Below are 21057 nucleotides of genomic sequence, written 5' to 3'. Positions count from 1 at the left end.
TATTGAAAATTGTTCTGAATATTATTATTATATTATGACATATTTGGGACACTATATTATGAGGATGAGATGTTTGGGACAGCCTGTAGAAGAAGGAGGGGGAGGAAGAATGAAGAAGAGATTTATAATAATAATAGTAAGGCTTTATAACCTGCCCTATCTCAGGGTGGTTTCCATCAAAAGTGGCAAACATTCAATGCCATAGAAACAGACAAACAGCAAATCAGTCAACACAATAAATAAAGCAAGAACAATATTAACTTTTATATATTAAATGTAATATTACTAATAATATTACACTAATAATATTACAATGGAATGATATAGTACAATATAGTAATTTAATGCTAGCATTAAATATATGCTAATAATATAACGTATGTGAATGTAATTTGTAAGCCGCTCTGAGTCCCCTTTGGGATGAGAAGGGCGGCATATAAATGTGGTAAATAAATAAATAAACTTATAATAACTAACCAATAAATAACTCAAAGTAAGAACTGAAATAACTTAGATAAGGAACATTTGGGACACTATATTATGATGAGGATGAGACATTTGGGACACCCTGTTGTTGTTGTTTGTTGTTTCCCCTGGGCGGCATCCGCCTGTAGCGTCCCTGCAGGGCAGGCGAACGCAGCTTCCAAGCCAATAGGAAGAGCGCGCCTCTGCCCGCCCCGACCAATCAGCGGGCGGGAGCGGCGCCTCACCTGCCTGCCGCGGGGCCTGGGCGGCGGCGCGGCGGTTGCTTCTGCTTCTCCTTCTCCTCCGTCTGGCTCCCCGATGGAGGCGGTGTCGCTGCCGGACGAGGCCGCCTTCCTGGCCTTCGAGGCGGAGTGCCGGGCCGAGCAGGGCTGGCTGACCCGCTACAGCCGCGAGGGGCTCTCCGTCTGGGCCCGCGCCCCGCCCCCCGGAGGGGACCCCGCCCTCCACCGCCTCAAGGTAGGAAAGAGGGCGCCTGGCCCTTTAAGAAGCAGCAGCAACTGCAGCACTGGCGGCGTGGCTGTGAATTTCTCGGGCTGCATGGCCATGTTCCGAGTAGCATTCTCTCCTGACATTTCGCCTGCATCTGTGGCAAGCGTCCTCAGAGGTCTGTTGGAAGTGAAGTCAGTGGAGTATGTGTCTGTGTATACATCTACAGTAGAACCTCACTTCTGGATCATCCAAGGCATTTTTGTAGTCAATGTTTTCAATACATCGCGATATTTTGGTGCTAAATTTGTAAATACAGTAATTACAACATAACATTACTGCGTATTGACCTACTTTTTCGGTCAAATTTGTTGTATAATAAGATGATGTTTTGGTGCTTAATTTGTAAAATCATAACCTAATTTGATGTTTAATAGGCTTTTCCTTAATCCCTCCTTATTATCCAACACTTTTGCTTATCCAAGATTCTGCCGGCCGGTTTAGCTTGGATAAGTGAGACTACTGTATATATATACACACATACATACACACACACACTCATACACACACACACATACATACAAACACTCATACACACACATACACTCTCATATATACACTCATATATACACTCTCATATATACACTCTCATATATATATATATATACACACATACATACACACACTCATATATACACACACACACATACATACACACTCATATATATATATACACACACATACACACACATACATACATACACACACTCATATATACACACATACACACTCATATATATATATATACACACACACATACATACACACACACTCATACACTTGTTTAGTTCCCAACAGGCCTCACAACCTCTGAGGATGCCTACCGTGGATGTGAGTGAAATGTCAGGAGAGAATGCTTCTGGAACATGGCCAAAAAACTCACAGCAACCCAGTGATTCCGGCCAAGAAAGCCTTCAACAACAGCATCATTGTCATTTCATTATTATATTAAAAGTACTAAAAAGTAGAAATTAAATAGGAAAAGTAAATTACAGTAGAGTCTCACTTATCCAACATCCGCTTATCCAACGTTCTGGATTATCCAACGCAGTTTGCCTCCCACCCCGATCCACAGCTGTTTCTCTAGACAGCAAGGATTGAACTTTTTATGGATTTAATTTCCAACAATGTTGCTACTATAAGTGCATTTTATGCAATTCTATATTTATTTGTAGTCAATAAGTTAGTAGCCAATGTTTTTGTAGTCAGTGTTTTCAATGCATTGCGATGTTTTGGTGCTAAATTCATAAATACAGTAATTACTACATAATGTTACCATGTATTGAACTGCTTTTTCTGTCGATTTGTTGTAAAACATGATGTTTTGGTGCTTAATTTGTAAAATCATAATGTAATTTGACGTTTCATTGGCTTTTCCTTATTATTCAACATTTTCGCTTATCCAACTTTCTGCCGGCCTGTTTATGTTGGATAAGTGAGACTCTACTGTATATCTATCCACATATCTTTAAGAAGTATGATTATGTTTGTACTCTGCTTTTCTCCCAAAACTGGGACCCCAAAAAGAGAAAAATAAAATAGAAAAATATAAATTAAATAGAAAAAGTATATAGAGAGAAGGGAGAGAGAGATTAAACATTTTGTTTGCAAAGCCTGTTTAAAAAAGAGGGAATTTCAGCAGGTGTTGGTTGTGATGCAGTCAGGCCACACCAGAGACACCTGCTGAGATTCCCTTTTCAGTTTCACCAGGAAATCGTAGCAAAGAGATGGGTGCTCCAAGCCGTTTGTAAGTGTCCTTTTATATCTCCCCTTTCGAGGCAGGGTGTGTATATGTGTAATATAAAGATTTGCCAATAGATAGCTGGAGTTTGTTCTGTTTGTAATACAAGCCTCTCTTATCTGAAATACTTGGGAACGGAAGTGCTTTGAAACATTTGCATAGATGTACAGCAATGCGATATCTTGGAGATGAGACATGAAATGCATTTACGTTCCAAATGCGCCATTATTATACACATAATAATTATACACTATATATTATTATACAGGTAATTTTATACCCAATATTTTAAAACAATTGTGCCCATGAAACAAAGTTTGGATACCTTAAAGGCAGGCCTTGGAAAACTTCAGCCCTCCAGGTGTTTTGGACTTCAACTCCCACAATTCCTAACATCTGGAGGGCCGAAGTTTGCCCATGCCTATCTTAAAGGTATCACTATAATATATGTGTGTGTGATTGTGTGCTTAAAACAAAGATTGGAAATGTGTTGTCGAAGGCTTTCATGGCCGGAATCACTGGGTTGTTGTGTGTTTTCCGGGTTGTATGGCCATGTTCCTCAGAGGTTGCCTGCCATAGATGTGGGCAAAATGTCAGGAGAGAATACTTCTGGAACATGGCCACACAACCCGGAAAACACACAACAACCCAAAGTTTGAGAACATTGAACTGTCATAAAGCAAAGGTGTCCCTATCTCAGCCAATTTTGGAATATTTTTGGAGTATTTTTGATTACTGAATAAGAGATTCTCAAGCTGTATCTTATTTTTCTCCCTTTTTGGGGTGTATATATGTGTGATACAGAGATTTCCCAATAGCAGAGGCGTTTTCCCCTCCTGTTTATAATACCTGCTCTGCCTTCGCTGGGGACGAATCCTGAGGGTAGAAGGGATCGGAAACCTGCTCCGCAATAATTATAGTGTTTTAACCTCCCGTTTGTAGGTGACTTTCCTGCATGGTAACATTTAAATGCACTTATCAGGATCATGCTGGCAGAGACTAAAATTCAAACGCCCCTTTGTATTTGTCTGTAGTTCAGAGATTTCCAAAGTTTGCTCATGCTATAGAGGAAACTACACAAAAATCAAGTGTAGGGCATAAGTGTAAAGGAAAAAAATTCCAAAGATTTTCAATTCTGTAAAGATTGTATGAAACTTGTACATATTACATTGGATGGATGGATAGATATAATGTAATGTAAAATATAATATATAATATAATATAATATAATATAATAATAATATTATTATACTATAACACAATATAATAATAATACATTATTATAATGATTTACTTATATTACATGTAATATTACTAATAATATTACATTATAGTGTAATAGTACAATATAGTAATATATAATGCTTATATTGTGCTATACGAATAATAAAATATATTGTATGTACATTTAACTTGTAAGCCGCCCTGAGTCCCCTTCAAGGTGACATATAAATGCCCCGGGGGCGAAGTGTGTTAAAGCGCTGAGCTGCTGAACTTGCAGAGCGAAAGGTCCCAGGTTCAAATCCCGGGAGCGGAGAGAGTGCCCGCTGTTAGCTCCAGCTTCTGCCAACCTAGCAGTTCGAAAACATGCCAATGTGAGTAGATCAATAGGTACCGCTCTGGCGGGAAGGTAACGGCGCTCCATGCAGTCATGCCGGCCACATGACCTTGGAGGTGTCTACGGACAACGCTGGCTCTTCGGCTTAGAAGTGGAGATGAGCACCAACCCCCAGAGTCGGACATGATTGGACTTAACGTCAGGGGAAACCTTTATCTTTACCTTAATAAATAGCTAGATAGATGGATGGATGGTGTGGAACTCTTATAAAGGGCTGGTTTAACCTTCAGTTTGCCAGTAAAACTGGATTGCTGTGTTGCAAACGGATGCTTGTCTCCAAAGAATGTCACCAAAATGAAAGTTTGGAAAGCTCTGCTCCTGTGGTTTGTTTTATGATTCATGTTTATTTTCCCCTTTTGAGCTGTGGTTCAGGTTTCTGCAATGCTTTGGGTTCTGCAATGCTCAGCAGCCCAGATTTGGCCATCCTTCCAAAAGTTACGGCAACTTTGCCTTTCATGCTCTGCTTCCGCACTGGAGGATTATCGCAGCTTGAGAAATGGCCACTTTGAAGGTCCAGAATATCATCCGCCGCTCTCCTTGCTGTCACAGGCCCTGAATATTAGCCCCTCTTTGAGGTTCTGCTGAGGTTCTGATTCTTGCAAAATCAGAAGGAAACAATGCTTCCTTTAAAGGGATGTGTGTGAAAAGTCTTGTGGGAGGCGAGGAAAAGGGATGTGAGAAACGCCCGGTTCCGTCACTGATTTGCCTCCTTCATTCGCCGCCATGCCTTTGTCCTCAAGTTCATTCCAGGCTTTGCATTATTTATTTATTCTCTCTAACGCAAACAGTAAGAATCCACAGCAAAATCAGAGAGAAAAACGCAAAGAGCAAGGGAAACACGGGCAAGGATACACATGCATTGAGACACAGAAATACAACTAGGACTAAATAATACAGAAACGATATGCATTAACTCAGACACTGAACAGTATCTAGCTGAAACACTAAAAGGTAAAGGTAAAGGTTTTCTTCCGACATTAAGTCCAGTCGTGTCTGACTCTGGGGGTTGGTGCTCATCTCCACTTCTAAGCCGAAGAGCCGGCGTTGTCCGTAGACACCTCCAAGGTCATGTGGCCGGCATGACTGCATAGAGCACTGTTACCTTCCCACCAGAGCAGTACCTATGGATCTACTCACATTTGCATGTTTTCAAACTGCTAGGTTGGTAGAAGCTGGGGCTAACAGCAGGCACTCACTTCTCTCCCCTGATTCGAAACTGCGACCTTTCAGTCCGCACGTTCAGCAGCTCAGCGCTTTAACACGCTGCACTGAAACTCTAAAGAGCTCTTTATCCAAACGGCAGTTAAAAGAATCAGAGTCACAATTTTATTTCTTATCTGCCTCTCCTCGTTGTTCAGTGCGGGTTACAACATAGCCACATAACACATAATCATTACTTAAAATACACATACGTATCTGTACAAACACACATATATTAAAATACACAGAACAATGATTAAAATATAATGAACACAAGACATGAAAGAAGTTAAGAGTCAATACGCTGTCGAAGTCTTTCATGTCTGGAATCACTGTGTTGCTGTATGGCCATGTTCCAGAAGCATTCTCTCCTGATGGTTCACCCACATCTATGGCATCCTCAGAGGTTGTGAGGTCTGTTGGAAACTAGGCACATGGGGCTTTTATATATACCTGTGGAGTAATGTCCAGGGTGGGAGAAATAACTCTTTTCTGTCGGAGGCAAGTGTGAATGTTGCAATTGGCCCCCTTTATGAGCATTGAATAGCCTTGCAGCTTCAAAGCCTGGCTGCTTCCTGCCTGGGGGAATCCTTTGATGGGAGTTTCCAATCTTTCATAAAGAAGTCTACAGTTGGCTTAATCCCTCAAAGCCCATGTTATTTTGGCCATTGGAACTAACTCATGCCGGACTTTAAAGGAGGAGATGTCAATTTGGAAACTTCTTCGATGCCAGGTAGAGGTTGGATTGATTAACTAACAAAGAACATAGATTTCTCCAGCCTTTGCTTCTGACTCAGCCCTTGTTTGGCCAGTCAAGTTGACCGAGGGATCAATGATTTACCAAGCATTCATGCCGAACTCATGCGCTGCTCCTGGCAAAAGGGCAAAGAGGAGGAGGAGGATGGAAGGCAAAGAAAGGTGCATGTTAGAGAACAAACTTAAGATCAAAAGGGTTGTTGTGCATTTTCCGGGCTGTCTGGCCATGTTCCAGAAGCGTTCTGTCCTGACATTTCACCCACATCTGTGGCAGGCATCCACAGAGATTGTGAGGTATATTGGAAAACTAAGCAAGGGAGGTTCTTTCTCCCATCCTGGACCTTCTACAGATATACAAACCTCCCTTGCTCAGAAAACAGGAATTCCAGAAATGAAACAATCAAGGTCAGCTAACACCTCCCAACAAAGGATTTCCTTCAGTCAGGAAGCAAACAGGCTTCCTGTTGATGTAGATGTTGTTTTATGTGACTATAATGTTTTAATTTTACTGATCTATGTTTTAATCCATGTTGATCAGGCTTGTCCCCATGTGAGCCACCCCGAGTCCCTTCGGGGAGATGGAGGCGGGATACAAAAATAAAGTTGTTGTTGTTATTGTTATTGTTATTTAAAGCTGCAAGGCTAATCAAGGCTGATCAAGCTGGCCAATTGCAACATTCACACTTGCTTCAAACAGACAAGAGTTCTTTCTCCCACCCTGGACATATAAACCCTACTTGCCTAGTTTCCGACAAACCTCACAACCTCTGAGGATGCCTGCCATAGATGTGGGCGAAACGTCAGGAGAGAATGCTTCTGGAACATGGCCATACAGTCCGAAAAACTCAAAGCAACTTAGACAACACCGATCCTCTTTTATTTCTCCTTTCTGCTAAGCTTATTTTATTACAGGTGAACTTTCCCCACAGGGCTAGTTTCCCCTGTCCTGTTTAACCAGTTCTCTTATTGATCCATTTTCAACGTTACAAGTGGATTGCCTTGGATTTCTGTATAAGGGATGCTTCTTTATGAAACTAAACCTGTGGAGAAGAAGGACAAAACAGTGCAAGGGAAAGGGAGGCGATCACAGAACGTTGTGCCTCTTTGTTGCGGGAAGCACTTTAAATGCCCTGGCTCAGTGCTGTGAAATCCTGGGATTTGTAGTTCGTTGTGATATCAGAGCTCTCCAATAGAGAGGGGGATGATGATGATGATGATGAAGATCCTTGCGATACATAGTTCACCAGAATTCCACAGCATTGAGCCATGGCATCAATGGGGTCACAAAATGGTATTGTTCTACAGTATGGATCAGGCATGGGCAAACTTGGGCCCTCCAGGTGTTTTGGACTTCAACTCCCACAATTCCTAAAAGCCTACCATGCCTGGTGTGAATAGTCTGAATAGAGGACCAAACTGACAGCCTGATGTGTGGCCTGGAAATGATGCCTTGACACCGATTCTCCTTGGGTCCTCAGGGCCGCATCGAGATGCCAGACGTCCCGGCTGAGACTGCCTACGATGTGCTGCACGACACGGAGTATCGGAAGAAGTGGGACACAAACGTCATCGAGACACACGAGATCGCCAGCCTCTCGGACGGCGCCGATGTAGGCTATTATTCGTGTGAGTCAGGATGACCCAGGGGGTTGGATGAATGGCTGGCAATGACAGGAGAAGAGGGTGGGATTTGGGCAATGATCCATAGCCCAAAGCTCCTTTTTACACATTCATTAAAAGCTGTATATACATGTCACAAACAGATACATTCTAAAATGATACAATATTGCGAAGACAGTGAATGATTATGATCTATATATATAAAAGGGTAATGAAATTTTGGCCTAGGACAAAACAACAAAACTACACATCCCGGAAACACTAAACTTGGCAGCCCAACCCCTCATCCATGCCTCTATGTTCATACAACAAAAAGAAAAGAAAAATAAAGTCCTAATTAGAGGGAGAGGAATAATTGTTTTTATCCAATTGCTTCCAGTTAGAAGGCTAAGCTCAGCCCACTTGGTCTCCTAGCAACCCACTCAGCCCAGTGGACAGGCAGAGTTAGGCCTCATTTAGGCCTCTTCTACACTGCCTATAAGATACAGATTATCTGATTTTAACTGGATTATATGGCAATGTAGACTCAAGGCCCTTCCACACAGCTATATAACCCATTTATAATCTTATTTTATCTGCTTTGAACTGGATTATCTTGACTATTTCCCATACCACCATACTTCACCACCGCTGGGCACAGCTAGTAAAATACATAACAGGTTGGGCATCCTTTATCCGAAGAGCATGGGACCAGCAGTGCTCCATATTTCTGAGTTTACATATACCGTATATACTCAAGTATAAGCCGACCCAAATATAAGCCGAGGCACCTAATTTTACCACAAAAAAACTGGGAAAACATTGACTTCAGTATAAGCCAAGGGTGGTAAATTTCAGAAATAAAAATAGATACCAATAAAATTACATTAATTGAGGCATCAGCAGGTTAAATGTTTTTGCTTATTTACATAAAGCTCAAATTTAAGATAAGACTGTCCAACTCTGATCATTACTCTCATCTTCTTCAATGTAAATGTGCTTACGTATCCTTTTAATAAGAGTAAAATGATACATGTAATAATAATAATAATAATAATAATAATAATAATAATAATAATAATACAGGAAAATAATGCATGTAATAATAAATAGAGTAAAATAATAAATGCAATAATAATAATAATATCAGAGTGAAATAATAAATGTATTATTATTATTATTATTATTATTAATAATAATAATAGAGTAAAATAAATGTAATAGTAGCAACAATAATAGACAAAAATAATAAATGTACCATATATTCTCGAGTATAAGCTGACCCAAATATAAGTCAACGAAGACCCTCACTCGAGTATAAGCCGAGAGGGGCTTTTTCAGTCTTAAAAAAAGGGCTGAAAAACTAGGCTTATACTCGGGTATATATAGTACGTCTTTAATGAGACATTTTGAAGACAAAAACGTTTCATACTTCATTATGCACACTTTGAATAAGTTTGTGCATGAAACAAAGTTGTTATATATTGACCGTACTAGAAGACCTAGAGAGATGTTCTCTCAGACTAAACCAATGTGATTTTTCCACTTCTGTGTGTGTGTATGTGTGTGTGTTGTAGCCCTAGTTGCCACAAAAGTGGAGGGCCTGCTGTACTTTAATGCTTGTGGAATGAATTGCCAAACAAACAGAATAATATATGTGAAACAACAGGTGTCCTGCTCACTTCAAAGGATCAGTCTGAACGCAGATCAGAGATAGCTGCTCTCAAATCCAATCTTTATTGAAGAACACATGACTTTGGAAAAGTCAAGAATGACCCAATGTTTACATACAATCATTTTTATCACCTCTGATGCTACGTAACACCACACGTAAATATCATCATCAATTCCCACCCCCAATATCACATTACTACCATTTTCACACACTAGACCAATTATAATTGTTTATATTTTCAACCCCAAGTTCCCAGGCATATTCTATCTTCTTCTGCCAGGTGCTTCTAGGATTGTTTATGTTATGACTCCCAGTTCAGGGCTTGGTAATTCAGCCCTGTAACTGGGTTCCATGACAACAGGTTTGTACAAAGTGTACGTTAAGTAACAACTCCAGACCAAATGGTGAGCCGACTTCTCTTTTCTTTTGACCAGGGAAGTGCCCAAAGCCCTTACGAAACAGAGACGTGGTGACGCTGAGGTCCTGGCGAGTCCTGGAGGACAAGTCTTACGTTATCCTTAATTTTTCAGTCAAACACCCAGTAAGTGAACACAGAGCATAATAATCATACTCCATTGTGTGTTTATGCATCTATATGTGATTCCACCACACTCCGATGCATTCTGGATCATTTTACATTCCTGGAAATGTGCCTCTCAATTTCGTCTTTAATGTCTTTAATGGCGCAATGGGTTAAACCCTTGTGCCGGCTGGACTGCTGACCTGAAGGTTTGACTGTTGACCTCCACGAGACAGGGTGAGCTCCCGCCTGTCAGCTCTAGCTTGTGGGGACATGAAAAAAGCCTCCCAGCAGGAAGGTAATACATCTAGGTGTCCCCTGGGTAACATCTCTGTAGGCGTCCGATTTTCTCACACCAGAAACGACTTGCAGGATATCTAAATTTGCTTATGATATAATAAAAAAAATGGGAGAGCTTGGCAACGTTTGCTGAATTTGGGCCTTGGAAGCAAGCAGAGCCCATTATGGGTTTGGGGAGTAGAGTCAACCCCTCTTTCCCCCTCCCATCGCTCTCTCTGTCCCTGACTTACCTGGTTGTTGATTTGGCAGAAGTACCCTCCCCGCAAAGACCTGGTCCGGGCAGTGTCCATCTTGGCTGGATATTTGGTGGAACCCACTGGAACCAATAGCTGTCGCTTGACTTACCTGGCCCAAGTTGATCCTAAAGGTAAGTGTGTATCCTTATAGCCCTGTACAGGTAGTCCTCGAGTTAATAAACATCTGACTTATAAACAACTCCTGCTTAAAAACAGAGACAACAGGAAGTGAGAGAAATCTGTCCCTTGGAAGGGATATTCCCTCCTGAAAGAGTTTTTACTATTCTAGGGGAAAAGGTCTCTTTACTGAAGCTTTAGCACCAATCCTCGTTTCCACAACAATCCCAATTTTTTAAACTCTCACAGGGACAAAATGTCACAGGGACAAAATGTGAGTTGAAATCTTCTAAACAAGGGCACAGATAGCAAAATAAACATCACAGGGGTGTTAACTCTTCCCTATGTGAGCCACACCTCGTGTACACACACAAACACACACACACATATACACTAGCTTAGGTACCCGTTGATCAAGGGATAAACATTACAAAAAGTCATTGTTTGTTTTTGACTGTTATGAATGGACTCATTAGAAAATGCATACGGATATGGGTGGACTCGAGTCCCATCATCCTCTGTCATTTCTCCCCACACCCTTTATTTACAATAGTCATGGGGGAATCTGTGTCCCAAGTTTGGTCCATATCTATGGTTGATGGGGTTAGTAGTAGTCTCTGGGTGTGGGAGAAGGTACTGCAAATCCCATCATCCAGGATCCATCCTCCCTTAAAACTCACCAGGATATAAAGTGGGTCATTGGGGGGGGGGGGGTTCTGTATCCCAAATTTGGTCCAGATCCATGGCTGATAGGGTTAGCAGTAGTCTCTGAATATGGGGAAGGTACTGCAAATCCCATCATCCAAGATCCATCCTCCCTTAAACCTCACCAGGACATAAAGTGGGTCATGGGTGGAGTCTCTGTCCTAGGTTTGGTCCAGGTCCATCATTGGTGGGAGTCGCAGTGGTCTCTGGAAGTGGGAATCAGACACAAAAATACATTGCCACCCACATGCATGCATACAAACAGACAATGACTTTTATTCTATAAATAGATATTTGACAGAAGTTATACTTGGAAATGTACCTGTTCCGACTTATATATATTGCTTTCTTGGTGCAATTATTTATGTTTGCTTGTTAATGGGACTGGGCCTTTGCTGTTGTTCCCTCTTGTTACACACTGAGGTAGTAACATGCATTATTTAAGTCTCAGAAAGTAATGTGCCGGCCCTGTTGAATCTGAGAGACCCTCTTGCTCAGGTTGCAGAAGATGGGAAGGATCCACCACTGCAACTACTTAGGACCCTGGAAACCCACTGTATCCAAAACTGGGCATGCAGACGGATACATGGTTTAATTTGGTAGGAGGCAACTTTCCCATGTTGCAAACTTAGAAATTATTCCCAGCATTTGAAAAAAAAAACCCATAACAGAGAAGACCATTACTTGTGTTTCTGCTACTCAGTTGCTAAGGAGTTGCCATTTGGACTGGCTAGCCCAGGCATGGGCAAACTTCGGCCCTCCAGGTGTTTTGGACTTCAACTCCCACAATCCCTAACAGCCTATCGGCTGTTAGGAATTGTGGGAGTTGAAGTCCAAAACACCCGGAGGGCCAAAGTTTGCCCATGCCTGGGCTAGGCCTTCAAACAGAAAAAAGTACAAATGTCCACTTCGCTTTTTTTGTTTTTCCCTCCTGTTTCTTCCATGAACTAGGGTCGCTGCCCAAGTGGGTTGTGAATAAAGCTTCCCAGTACCTGGCACCAAAGGTAAGGAGGTCTCAGCTGAGCCTGGGAACAGCATTAGTTGACTCGCTGCAGCCTTCATTCGAGTGGGATGGGTTGGTCAAGAGGCAGAGGCCATTTGTATCAGGATTATTCCATGCTATACAATCCAAGACATGAATCCCCTTGGCCAGAGATATGGACAGGCATCACTCATAAAACATGGCGTGCACTCGGGACATATTGTCTTATCATGCAAATTTCATTGAGTCTTTGCTGACTTAAGGCTGAGACTTGAGGTTGCTTAAGCTTTTGGTTTTCCCAGTATAGTTAACCTTCCATAGCCATGGGTTTTGCATCCACAGATTCAACCAACGGAGGCCAGGAAATATTTGGGGCAAAATCCAAAACAAAACCTTGAATTTGCCACTAGCAACCAGTACACTAGGCATGTCCTACTGTGGTCTCCCACTATTTCAGAGATCCTCCAGCTCACTTTTTTAATCGTGTCAGAAGCTACTTGAAAACATACTGCAAGTAGCTTCTGGTGTGAGAGAATTGGCCATCTACAGAGACATTTCCCGGATGTGTTGCCATCCTGCTGGGAGGCTTCTCTTATGTCCCCGCAAGCTAGAGCTGACAGATGGCAGCTCACTCCTCGCATATTCAAACTGGCAACCTTCAGGTCAGCAACCCAACCTTTAGGTCAGCAGTTCAGCCGGCACAGGATTGAACCCATCGCGCCAAAAGAAAACCTTGAATTTGCCACTACCAACCAGTACACTAGGCATATCCTAGTGTAACCTCCCCCCATTTTACAGATCCTCCAGCTCATGATATTGATGCAGCAGGAAGATTTGAATGACAGTCCTAATTGTCATTCAATGAAGGGTCTATTTTTCCCAAGGAACTTTGTTGTTTATGATCAGCAGAGTTGCCAGAGTGAGAAAGGAGTCTTTGCCTCCCTTCCCAAGATCTTGGGGCAATTATCATTTCAGTGTTTCCAGATTACACTTGAAATGTTCCTCCCAAATGGTCATTTTAATGATTTATAAAGGGTTTTAATGGTGTGTTTTATATTGTATTTAATAATCTGGTTTTCATGTATTTGTTTGTTTGCCTTGCATGTGAAAGACATATGGCCTAAGCACCAAATAAACTTGAAACTTGATGTGGTACAAGGAGAAGTCATGACAGGTTGATGCCTTGTGTCTCCTTTTTTTCATGTCAGGAGTGATTTGAGAAACTGCAAGTCACTTCTGGTGTGAAAAAATTGGCCATCTGCAAGGATGTTGCCCAGGGGATGACCAGATGTTTGATGTTTTACCATCATTCTGGGAGGCTTCTCTCATGTCCCCACATGGAGCTGGAGCTGACAGTGGGAGCTCATCCATTCTCTCCCGGATTTGAACCGACAACCTTCATGTCAGCAGTCCTGCCGGCACAAGGGTTTAACTCCTTGCGCCACTGTCTCCTGTCTGGTCTTCTGCCTTAAAGCCTGCTAGAAGATGCTTATGCTTACCCATCACCAAGTATTGGAAGAAAGAATTTGGTCTTTTTACATAGAATTGGGGGAAGTGTTGTCTCAGCCTTTGCTTCAGGCAGTGAAATAGACTGCAGTGGTCTTGGGTTCTGCAATCTTTGAGCCTTTAGCACAGAGAACGCCCACTTTTAACCCTCTCCTTTCCCCTCCTCGTGGCAGATGATGAAGAAGATGCACAAGGCGTGCTTGAAATACCCCTCCTGGAAGCAGGAGCGCAAGGCCAGCACAAAGCCGTGGCTGCACCCCGAGCAGAACCAGCTCCCCACCATGGCCCTCTCCGACCTGTCTCTCCAACACGCCTCCTCTCTGGAGAACATAGACGAGAGCGGATTATTGGAAGCCAAGGAGGAGAAGGGGGACACCAGCGGCCCCGAGAACTGACCCCGCTTCAGCTCCCTCTCTGCTTGGGAGCCTTCCGCTAGTCTGCCGCTGTGCCTTGCCTAGTTGTTTTTACAATAAAACGGTGGGAAATTGCATGCTTTCACTGGTTCTTTTGGTCACGGTTTGTGGTTCTCAATGTCTACGGAAAACTTCCATCAGTAGAGGGTACCTTTCCATCAAGTCTATATAGCTGGAGATAGGAAAAAAAGGATGTCTCGGGTTTGCACTGCCGTATATACTCGAGTATAAGCCTAGTTTTTCAGCCCTTTTTTTAAGACTGAAAAAGCCCCCCTCGGCTTATACTCGGGTGAGGGTCCTGGTTGGCTTATATTTGGGTCAGCTTATACTCGAGAATATATGGTACATTTATTATTTTTCTCCATTATTGTTGCTACTATTATATTTATTTTACTCTATTTTTATTATTATGATTATTTTATTATGTCACAGCAAACAGGATAGATATGCTGGATTTCGTATCACAAAATCACAAGTCGAACACTTCCCAAGTGTCTAGGACTGTGTGATGTATTTTCGGATGATGCATGCAGATCCCAGTAGGGTGGCCTTTTGCAGTTGGCAGATTGTGATTTTGTCAATGTCTATTGTTTCCAAATGCCGGCTGAGATCTTTTGGCATTATTATTAATACATTTATTATTTCACCCTGATCTTATTATTATTACATTTATTATTCAACTCTAATATTACATGTATTATTTTCCTGTATTTATCATTATTATTATTACATGTATTATTTTACTCTATTATTATTAAAAGGATACATAAGCACACTTACATTGAAGAAGATGAGAATAATGCTTTAATCGGAGTTGGGCAGTCTTATCTTAAATTTGAGCTTTATGTAAATATTCAAAAACATTTAACCTACTGATGCCTTAATTAATGTAATTTTATTGTAATAATTAATGTAAAATTATTTTCATTTCTGAAATTTACCACCCTCGGCCTGGAGTCAATGTTTTCCCATTTTTTTGTGGTAAAATTAGGTGCCTCGGCTTATATTTGGGTCGGCTTATACTCGAGTATATACGGTAAATAGCCTTTTTGTACCTGGCAGGATGGTCAAGGAGCTGGGACATCTTGCCTTGGAGGACCATTCATTGGCAAGGTCCATGCTGCGATTTGGAGAGAGAGAGAAAGGCATAAAATGTGTAAAATGATACAGATATACAAGTGTCCCATGTTTTTCGATGACAGCTCTTTTGCCTCTTCTAAATTATACCCAGATCTCATATAATATTTAATGCATGGTCCACATTTTTGTCATTGCTTCCATGACTACTTTGCAACTACGGGCTGTTATTCTCCTACTATTTGTTGATTCGGTGCCTTTTTCTCTCTCAGTTGACTCAGCACCAACTTTTTTGTTCAGTCTGTGTTCTGTCTGCGTCTATTATGTAGTATTGGACCATATTAGACCATAGTTTTTCCATGCTTATAATCCAGTTTTCGAATTTACAGTTGTTAATGGCTGAATATGACTCCAAAACGCCATTGGGTTGGGTTGCTATCTGGTTTAGGAAGAGGATGTGTGGCATAGGCAGAAGCAGCTACAAGGATGAGGTTCCCACATCAGTAGCTACATCTGACATTGCAGAATATGTGTCATTGTGTTGTCGAAGGCTTTCATGGCCAGAATCACTGGGTTGCTGTGAGTTTTCCAGGCTGTATGGCCATGTTCCAGAAGCATTCTCTCCTAACATTTCACCCACCTCTATGGCAAGCATCCTCAGAAGTTGTGAGGTCTGCTGGAAACTGTACAAGTGAGGTTTATATATCTGGAATAATGTCCAGGGTGGGCTCATAAGAGGTTGCATTCCAGGTAGTCATAAATACGGTGAGCCTGTGGTTTTTTGAAAGTCATTTTGGGTGTGGGAAATTGTGGGATAGCATCTGTGTCTCTGCAGCATAGAAGGAAGCTTAGGTAGCACGGTAGATGTGCTTTCCTGGACATCTACTGTTTTTCCATGTGTCTTGGAACAGTTTCTCCAGATGTTCAACAGTTTCCAACAGACCTCACAATCTCTGAGGATGCCTGCCATAAATGTGGGCAAAACATCAGGAGATGATTTTAGGTATGGCTGACCTGAGATGATTTTAAACAATTGATTTTAAGTGGAGATTTTAATGTTTATGTATTTATATCGTATTTAATGTTCTGGCATTGAATGTTTGCCTTATATATGTTGCGCTCAGCCCTGAGTCCCCTTTGGGGTGAGAAGGGTGGAATATAAATGTTTTAAATAAATAAAGAAGAAGAAGATAATGCTTCTGGATTATGGCCATACAGCCCGGAACACTCACAGCAACCCATATGTGCCATTGTTTGTTCCGAATGACTCTCAGACTCTTAAATGAAAGCCTCACTTTCCAGTTTGGGAATGGTGGCCTTGGTTTGCCTACTGCCTTCCAGAGTACCCTGTTTCGCCCAAAATAAGACCTACCACGAAAATAAGACTTATAATGATTTTTCAGCATTTCTGAGAATGCTTGAAATGTAAGCCCTATTTCAAAAACAAGCCCTTAATTTAAAAAGTCACTTTGGACAAACAAGACTGCCCCTGAAGACAAGCCCTGATGCATCTTTTGGAGCAAAAAATAATATAAGACCCTGTTTTATTTTTGGGAAAACAGGTATGAGTGTCCTCCATGAAAGGTTATGGAAGGAAACTCTCATATTGATCTTTTAGCTCCCAGTGGCCTATACTTTTTGGTGTTGTAATGTGTTTAGCTAAGCCTAATGATCACAGAAGGAAAAAGCACAGTCTCCCACTGACTGAATTGATGGTCATATGGATTTGTGACTATACAAAAATACACACTCAACCAAAATCCTTCCATCTGCTTCAAATAAGCCCAAGGCAGGAGGGGAAAATAATCCCTTTTCGTGCGAACAACTCATTGGTTAAGCAGGGCCAGTCCTACAATTAGGCAGAGTAAGGCTGTTCCTTTGGACAACAGAGTGGTATAACAGCAAATTGTTTTTTTAATGTTGCCTTCTTTTTGCCTGTGTAATATTCTGCCCAGTGTGCCAAAGTAGCTCAACTGGCTTTGGGTATGAATCCACCTTGACTTGGGCAAATGGGAGTCAGCAAAAATGTGTTGTCCTCCCCTCGGTTGCTAAGACACACTGGGAAAATGGGATCGATCCAGCCCTTCTAATTAGATTTGCGGTATCAAGCCACAACTCGGACCTCCCAGGTAATGAGGGACAGTCTCCACTTTGGCTTGATAGATGGAGGAGAAAAAGACGGGGAGGCCGAGCCAGCTGTTCAATGAGGCCTGCTTAAGTGGCCAATGATGTTGATAGATGGCTATAAAACGCTGCCGCATTTGTCATGCTTAGCTGGGGAAAGGGGCCGGAGCACTCAAAAAAAAATCAAACACTCCCAACACATTTCATGGGAGATGTGGCATTTGACTAGGTTTGTATGCCTGGCTGCTTTCTCTGACTAGCAAAGGTACAAACGCCTTGGCTGATCGTTTTCTATTTAAAATTATATTGAGGCTAAATAGGATGAAAATGTAACCATTCCGAGTAGGAAGACGAAACTGCAATTCTGAATTAATGGAAGGATCGGGCAAACCATCTGCAAGGAGGTAAGAAGTTTCTCAGTGTATTGCCTATTAATTTATGACTTTTAATAATTAGCATTTGCTTTAACATCTAAGCTTGTTTGTACTCCAATTCTAACACTATTAACTGAATTTGGTAGACTTTTTACCCACTTAAATGCTGGCTGTGTAAATTCTATTTTTCTCTTCCTTCCAATAGGTATGCAGATTCCTTCCTTTTGCCATATTTGTGACTCCAAGAAGCCAATATCACAAGACTAAAGCGTCATGTTCTTTAGGAAATGTAATTATATTAGTAGGCCCCAGTCTTGCAAGGGAAACAGCTCAAGGAAACGGCACCTGTCAGTGGAGACTTCTAGTGGCATTTGGAAACTTCATGTCAAAGTGTCAATCTTTTCCAAAATGGGATCCATACCTTGGTAAGAAGAAACCAGCCTTGGCCAGAAATGGATTCCTTTTCATTGAACACCTCTTTTGGAAACGATACGGACTATTACGAAGAACTTTCCTTTTCCTTGTTTGAGATTCCTGTCTTGATTCCTGTGACCATCATTTGCATCATCATGTTTTTCTTGGGCGTAGCTGGAAATGTGACCATTATTCTAATTTTTAAGCGGTATAAAGGGATGAGGACGACAGTGAACATGTACTTATCCAGCATGGCTCTGTCCGATAGCCTGATTTTGCTCGGCTTGCCGTCCGACTTGTACAGGATCTGGAAGTACAAGCCGTATGTCTTTGGTGATTTCCTCTGCAAGTTTATTTTCTACCTCAGCGAGACCTGCACGTACTCCAGCATTCTCCACATCACCACTTTGAGCGTCGAGAGATACTTTGCAATCTGTTTCCCCTTGAAAGCCAAAGCGACCATTACGAAAAGCCGCGTCAAAGGCATAATCCTGCTACTATGGCTTTGCTCGCTCGTGACGGCTCTCCCGGTGCTCTTTCTCTTCGGCGTAGAGCATCGCAACGGGAGCCTTCCGGAAGAAACGAGCGAATGCAAATACATAAAGGAAGCGGCTCGCTCGGGGCTCCTAGAGACCATGACATGGCTTTCCACCCTTTATTTTTTCCTACCTGTGTTTTGCTTGGTTCTCCTTTATGGGATGATCTGCAGAAAGCTCTGGAGGACGGCACACAACCTGGAGGGCCAGCATGCTCCCGCCAGAGAGAGGTATCACCAGCAAACCATCAAGATGCTAGGTAAGCAACATCCATCCTTGAGCAAATTTGTTTGTTTGGTTAAAATACCTTTATTTTACCTCAATCTTAATGATATTATGTCAGATACATTCTGCACTGGAACATACCTGCCAAAGCCTCCACAAGTACTGAATGTACATTCGTTGAGTACTGAATGCTGAAACAATTTACTGATGTTTATGGTGCTACTGATGGTACTTTGAGGAGGTTGCCTAGGTTGTCGCTACATTAGATTTTCTCTTTCCCACCAACTATGTTTATATAAAACTTGGGTTATACTGAATCTAATTGAATCTTCAAATGTGAAGAATCCAGCGGCTGTGGTTTCATCCTAAGGAATCCTTTGATTTGCAATTTAGGGGATGAATTCTCAGTTTAGCAAAGAGCTTTTGTTCCTCATAGAATTACAAACATGTTGTTGAAGGCCTTCATGACTGGAATCACTGTGAGTTTTCTGGGCTGTATGGTCATGTTCCAGAAGCATTCTCTCCTGATGTTTTGCCCACATCTATGGCAGGCATCCTCAGAGGTTGTGAGGTATATTGGAAATTAGGCAAGGGAGGTTTATATATCTGAATAATGTCCAGGGTGGGAGAAAGAACTCCTGTCTTTCTCCCAGTATACCTCACAACCTCTGAAGATGCCTGCCTTAGATGTGGATGAAACATCAGGAGAGAATGCTTCTGGAACATGACCATACAGCCCGGAAAACTCACAGCAACCCAGAACTACAAACCCTAGGATTCTACAGGATGTTACCATGACAATTAAATTGGGAGTCACTGTGCTACAGTGGTGTAACATGAAAGGTGTCTGTCTGCCTGTCTATCCATCTACCTAATGTATTTCTTCAATTGTAAGACATAGCTTAATATCAGTAGTGCCACCACCAACAAAAAAAAAAAAACATGAAAAGGAAGGAACTATTGAAAGGTATTTTATGCCTCTTTCTAGCCGTGGTCGTCTTGGCTTTCATTCTGTGTTGGCTCCCCTTACATGTCGGACGGATCCTTTTTGCCCAAGGAAGTGTGGGCCTCTACGAGATCAGCCAGTACTTCGAGATCAGCCAGTACTTCAACCTTGTCTCGATGCTGCTGTTTTATCTCGGCGCGTCCGTAAACCCCATCCTTTATAACGTCATGTCCCAGAAATACAGGAAGGCTGTGTGTACGTTCCTCAATCAGAAGCAAGCCTGGCAGTCGAGGGCCTCATGCAGGAGCGACAAGGCTTCTGTTGAAGGTATGGAAAGAAGTTCTTTCGTATAAAACAGTGTTGGAAACAGCTCCCAAATATCTGTACGATCTCCCTCTTTCACCAGCCTTCAAATTTGAGTTTCAAGTGGCCAACTGCAGCAAAGGCGGGATGATAACTTCTTACTTTATGAATTGTAACATTTGTTTGCCTTTTTAAAGTTTTGTTTTTTATTTGTTAGAGAGTAACGTGATTTTGTTTTTTTCAATGTCTCCATCTTCTAATGCCTGTAACTTCAGCGCTTTCCGTCCCAATAGCCTGCAGCTTGCAAGTGTCCAGCATGTCCTGAAGGTAACAGTTTTGCCAGATTTCAGAAACTGAGTAAAGACTCCCTATTTTACAAGATTAGTCCCAACTGGAAAGACACATTTAATGGATTCAATTAGTCAGTTCTGATACATGGTTCTGAGTAGCTTTATGTTTAGTTGGAGAAAATATTTATTATTATTATTTCCAGAATTTATACCCCGCCCTTCTCACCCGGGGGGACTCAGGGCGGCTTACACAGTTGGTAACATTTAATGCCAAGAACATAATAATAAAACAAAAACAGTACATATAATCAATTAAAACTATAAAAATACATCATTAAAATACATTATAAAAATTAAAACATAAGTAAATTAGATCCATATAAGAGCTATATTTAAATATAAGAGCTATATTTAAATATTTGAAAGGC

The 21057-nt window shown here is 41.7% G+C and overlaps 2 protein-coding genes across 2 annotated transcripts; both read left to right on the top strand.

Annotated features, from left to right (window-relative positions):
- The first annotated feature begins 635 nt into the window (after positions 1 to 635).
- On the top strand, positions 636 to 14415 carry LOC100552471 (START domain-containing protein 10). Its single transcript, XM_008114669.3, has 6 exons — positions 636 to 942; positions 7766 to 7913; positions 9996 to 10102; positions 10631 to 10748; positions 12391 to 12443; positions 14101 to 14415. The coding sequence occupies exons 1-6, from the start codon at positions 784 to 786 to the stop codon at positions 14320 to 14322; spliced, it is 807 nt and encodes a 268-aa protein (XP_008112876.2). The 5' UTR covers positions 636 to 783; the 3' UTR covers positions 14323 to 14415.
- Positions 14416 to 14569: 154 nt separating this feature from the next.
- Positions 14570 to 20555, top strand: LOC100563939 (growth hormone secretagogue receptor type 1). The gene is made up of 3 exons (XM_008114667.3): positions 14570 to 17945; positions 18121 to 19124; positions 20079 to 20555. Exons 2-3 carry the CDS (start codon positions 18368 to 18370, stop codon positions 20387 to 20389), a joined length of 1068 nt encoding a protein of 355 aa, XP_008112874.2. The 5' UTR covers positions 14570 to 17945; positions 18121 to 18367; the 3' UTR covers positions 20390 to 20555.
- Positions 20556 to 21057: the final 502 nt, after the last annotated feature.

The sequence above is a fragment of the Anolis carolinensis genome, unplaced genomic scaffold, assembly GCF_035594765.1.
Source record: "Anolis carolinensis isolate JA03-04 unplaced genomic scaffold, rAnoCar3.1.pri scaffold_12, whole genome shotgun sequence".
Classification (NCBI taxonomy): Eukaryota; Metazoa; Chordata; class Lepidosauria; order Squamata; family Dactyloidae; genus Anolis; species Anolis carolinensis.
The sequence above is the reverse complement of the archived record's forward strand: the minus strand, read 5'-3'. Positions and strand labels throughout refer to the sequence as shown.

Excerpts from the sequence above, each read along its gene's own strand:
- LOC100552471 (XM_008114669.3), top strand. The coding sequence starts at position 784 with ATGGAGGCGGTGTCGCTGCCGGACGAGGCCGCCTTCCTGGCCTTCGAG. Across the intron at positions 943-7,765 it reads CCGCCCTCCACCGCCTCAAG|GGCCGCATCGAGATGCCAGA; the intron begins GTAGGAAAGAGG and ends TTGGGTCCTCAG. Across the intron at positions 10,103-10,630 it reads ATTTTTCAGTCAAACACCCA|AAGTACCCTCCCCGCAAAGA; the intron begins GTAAGTGAACAC and ends TTGATTTGGCAG.
- LOC100563939 (XM_008114667.3), top strand. The coding sequence starts at position 18,368 with ATGGATTCCTTTTCATTGAACACCTCTTTTGGAAACGATACGGACTAT. Across the intron at positions 19,125-20,078 it reads GCAAACCATCAAGATGCTAG|CCGTGGTCGTCTTGGCTTTC; the intron begins GTAAGCAACATC and ends GCCTCTTTCTAG.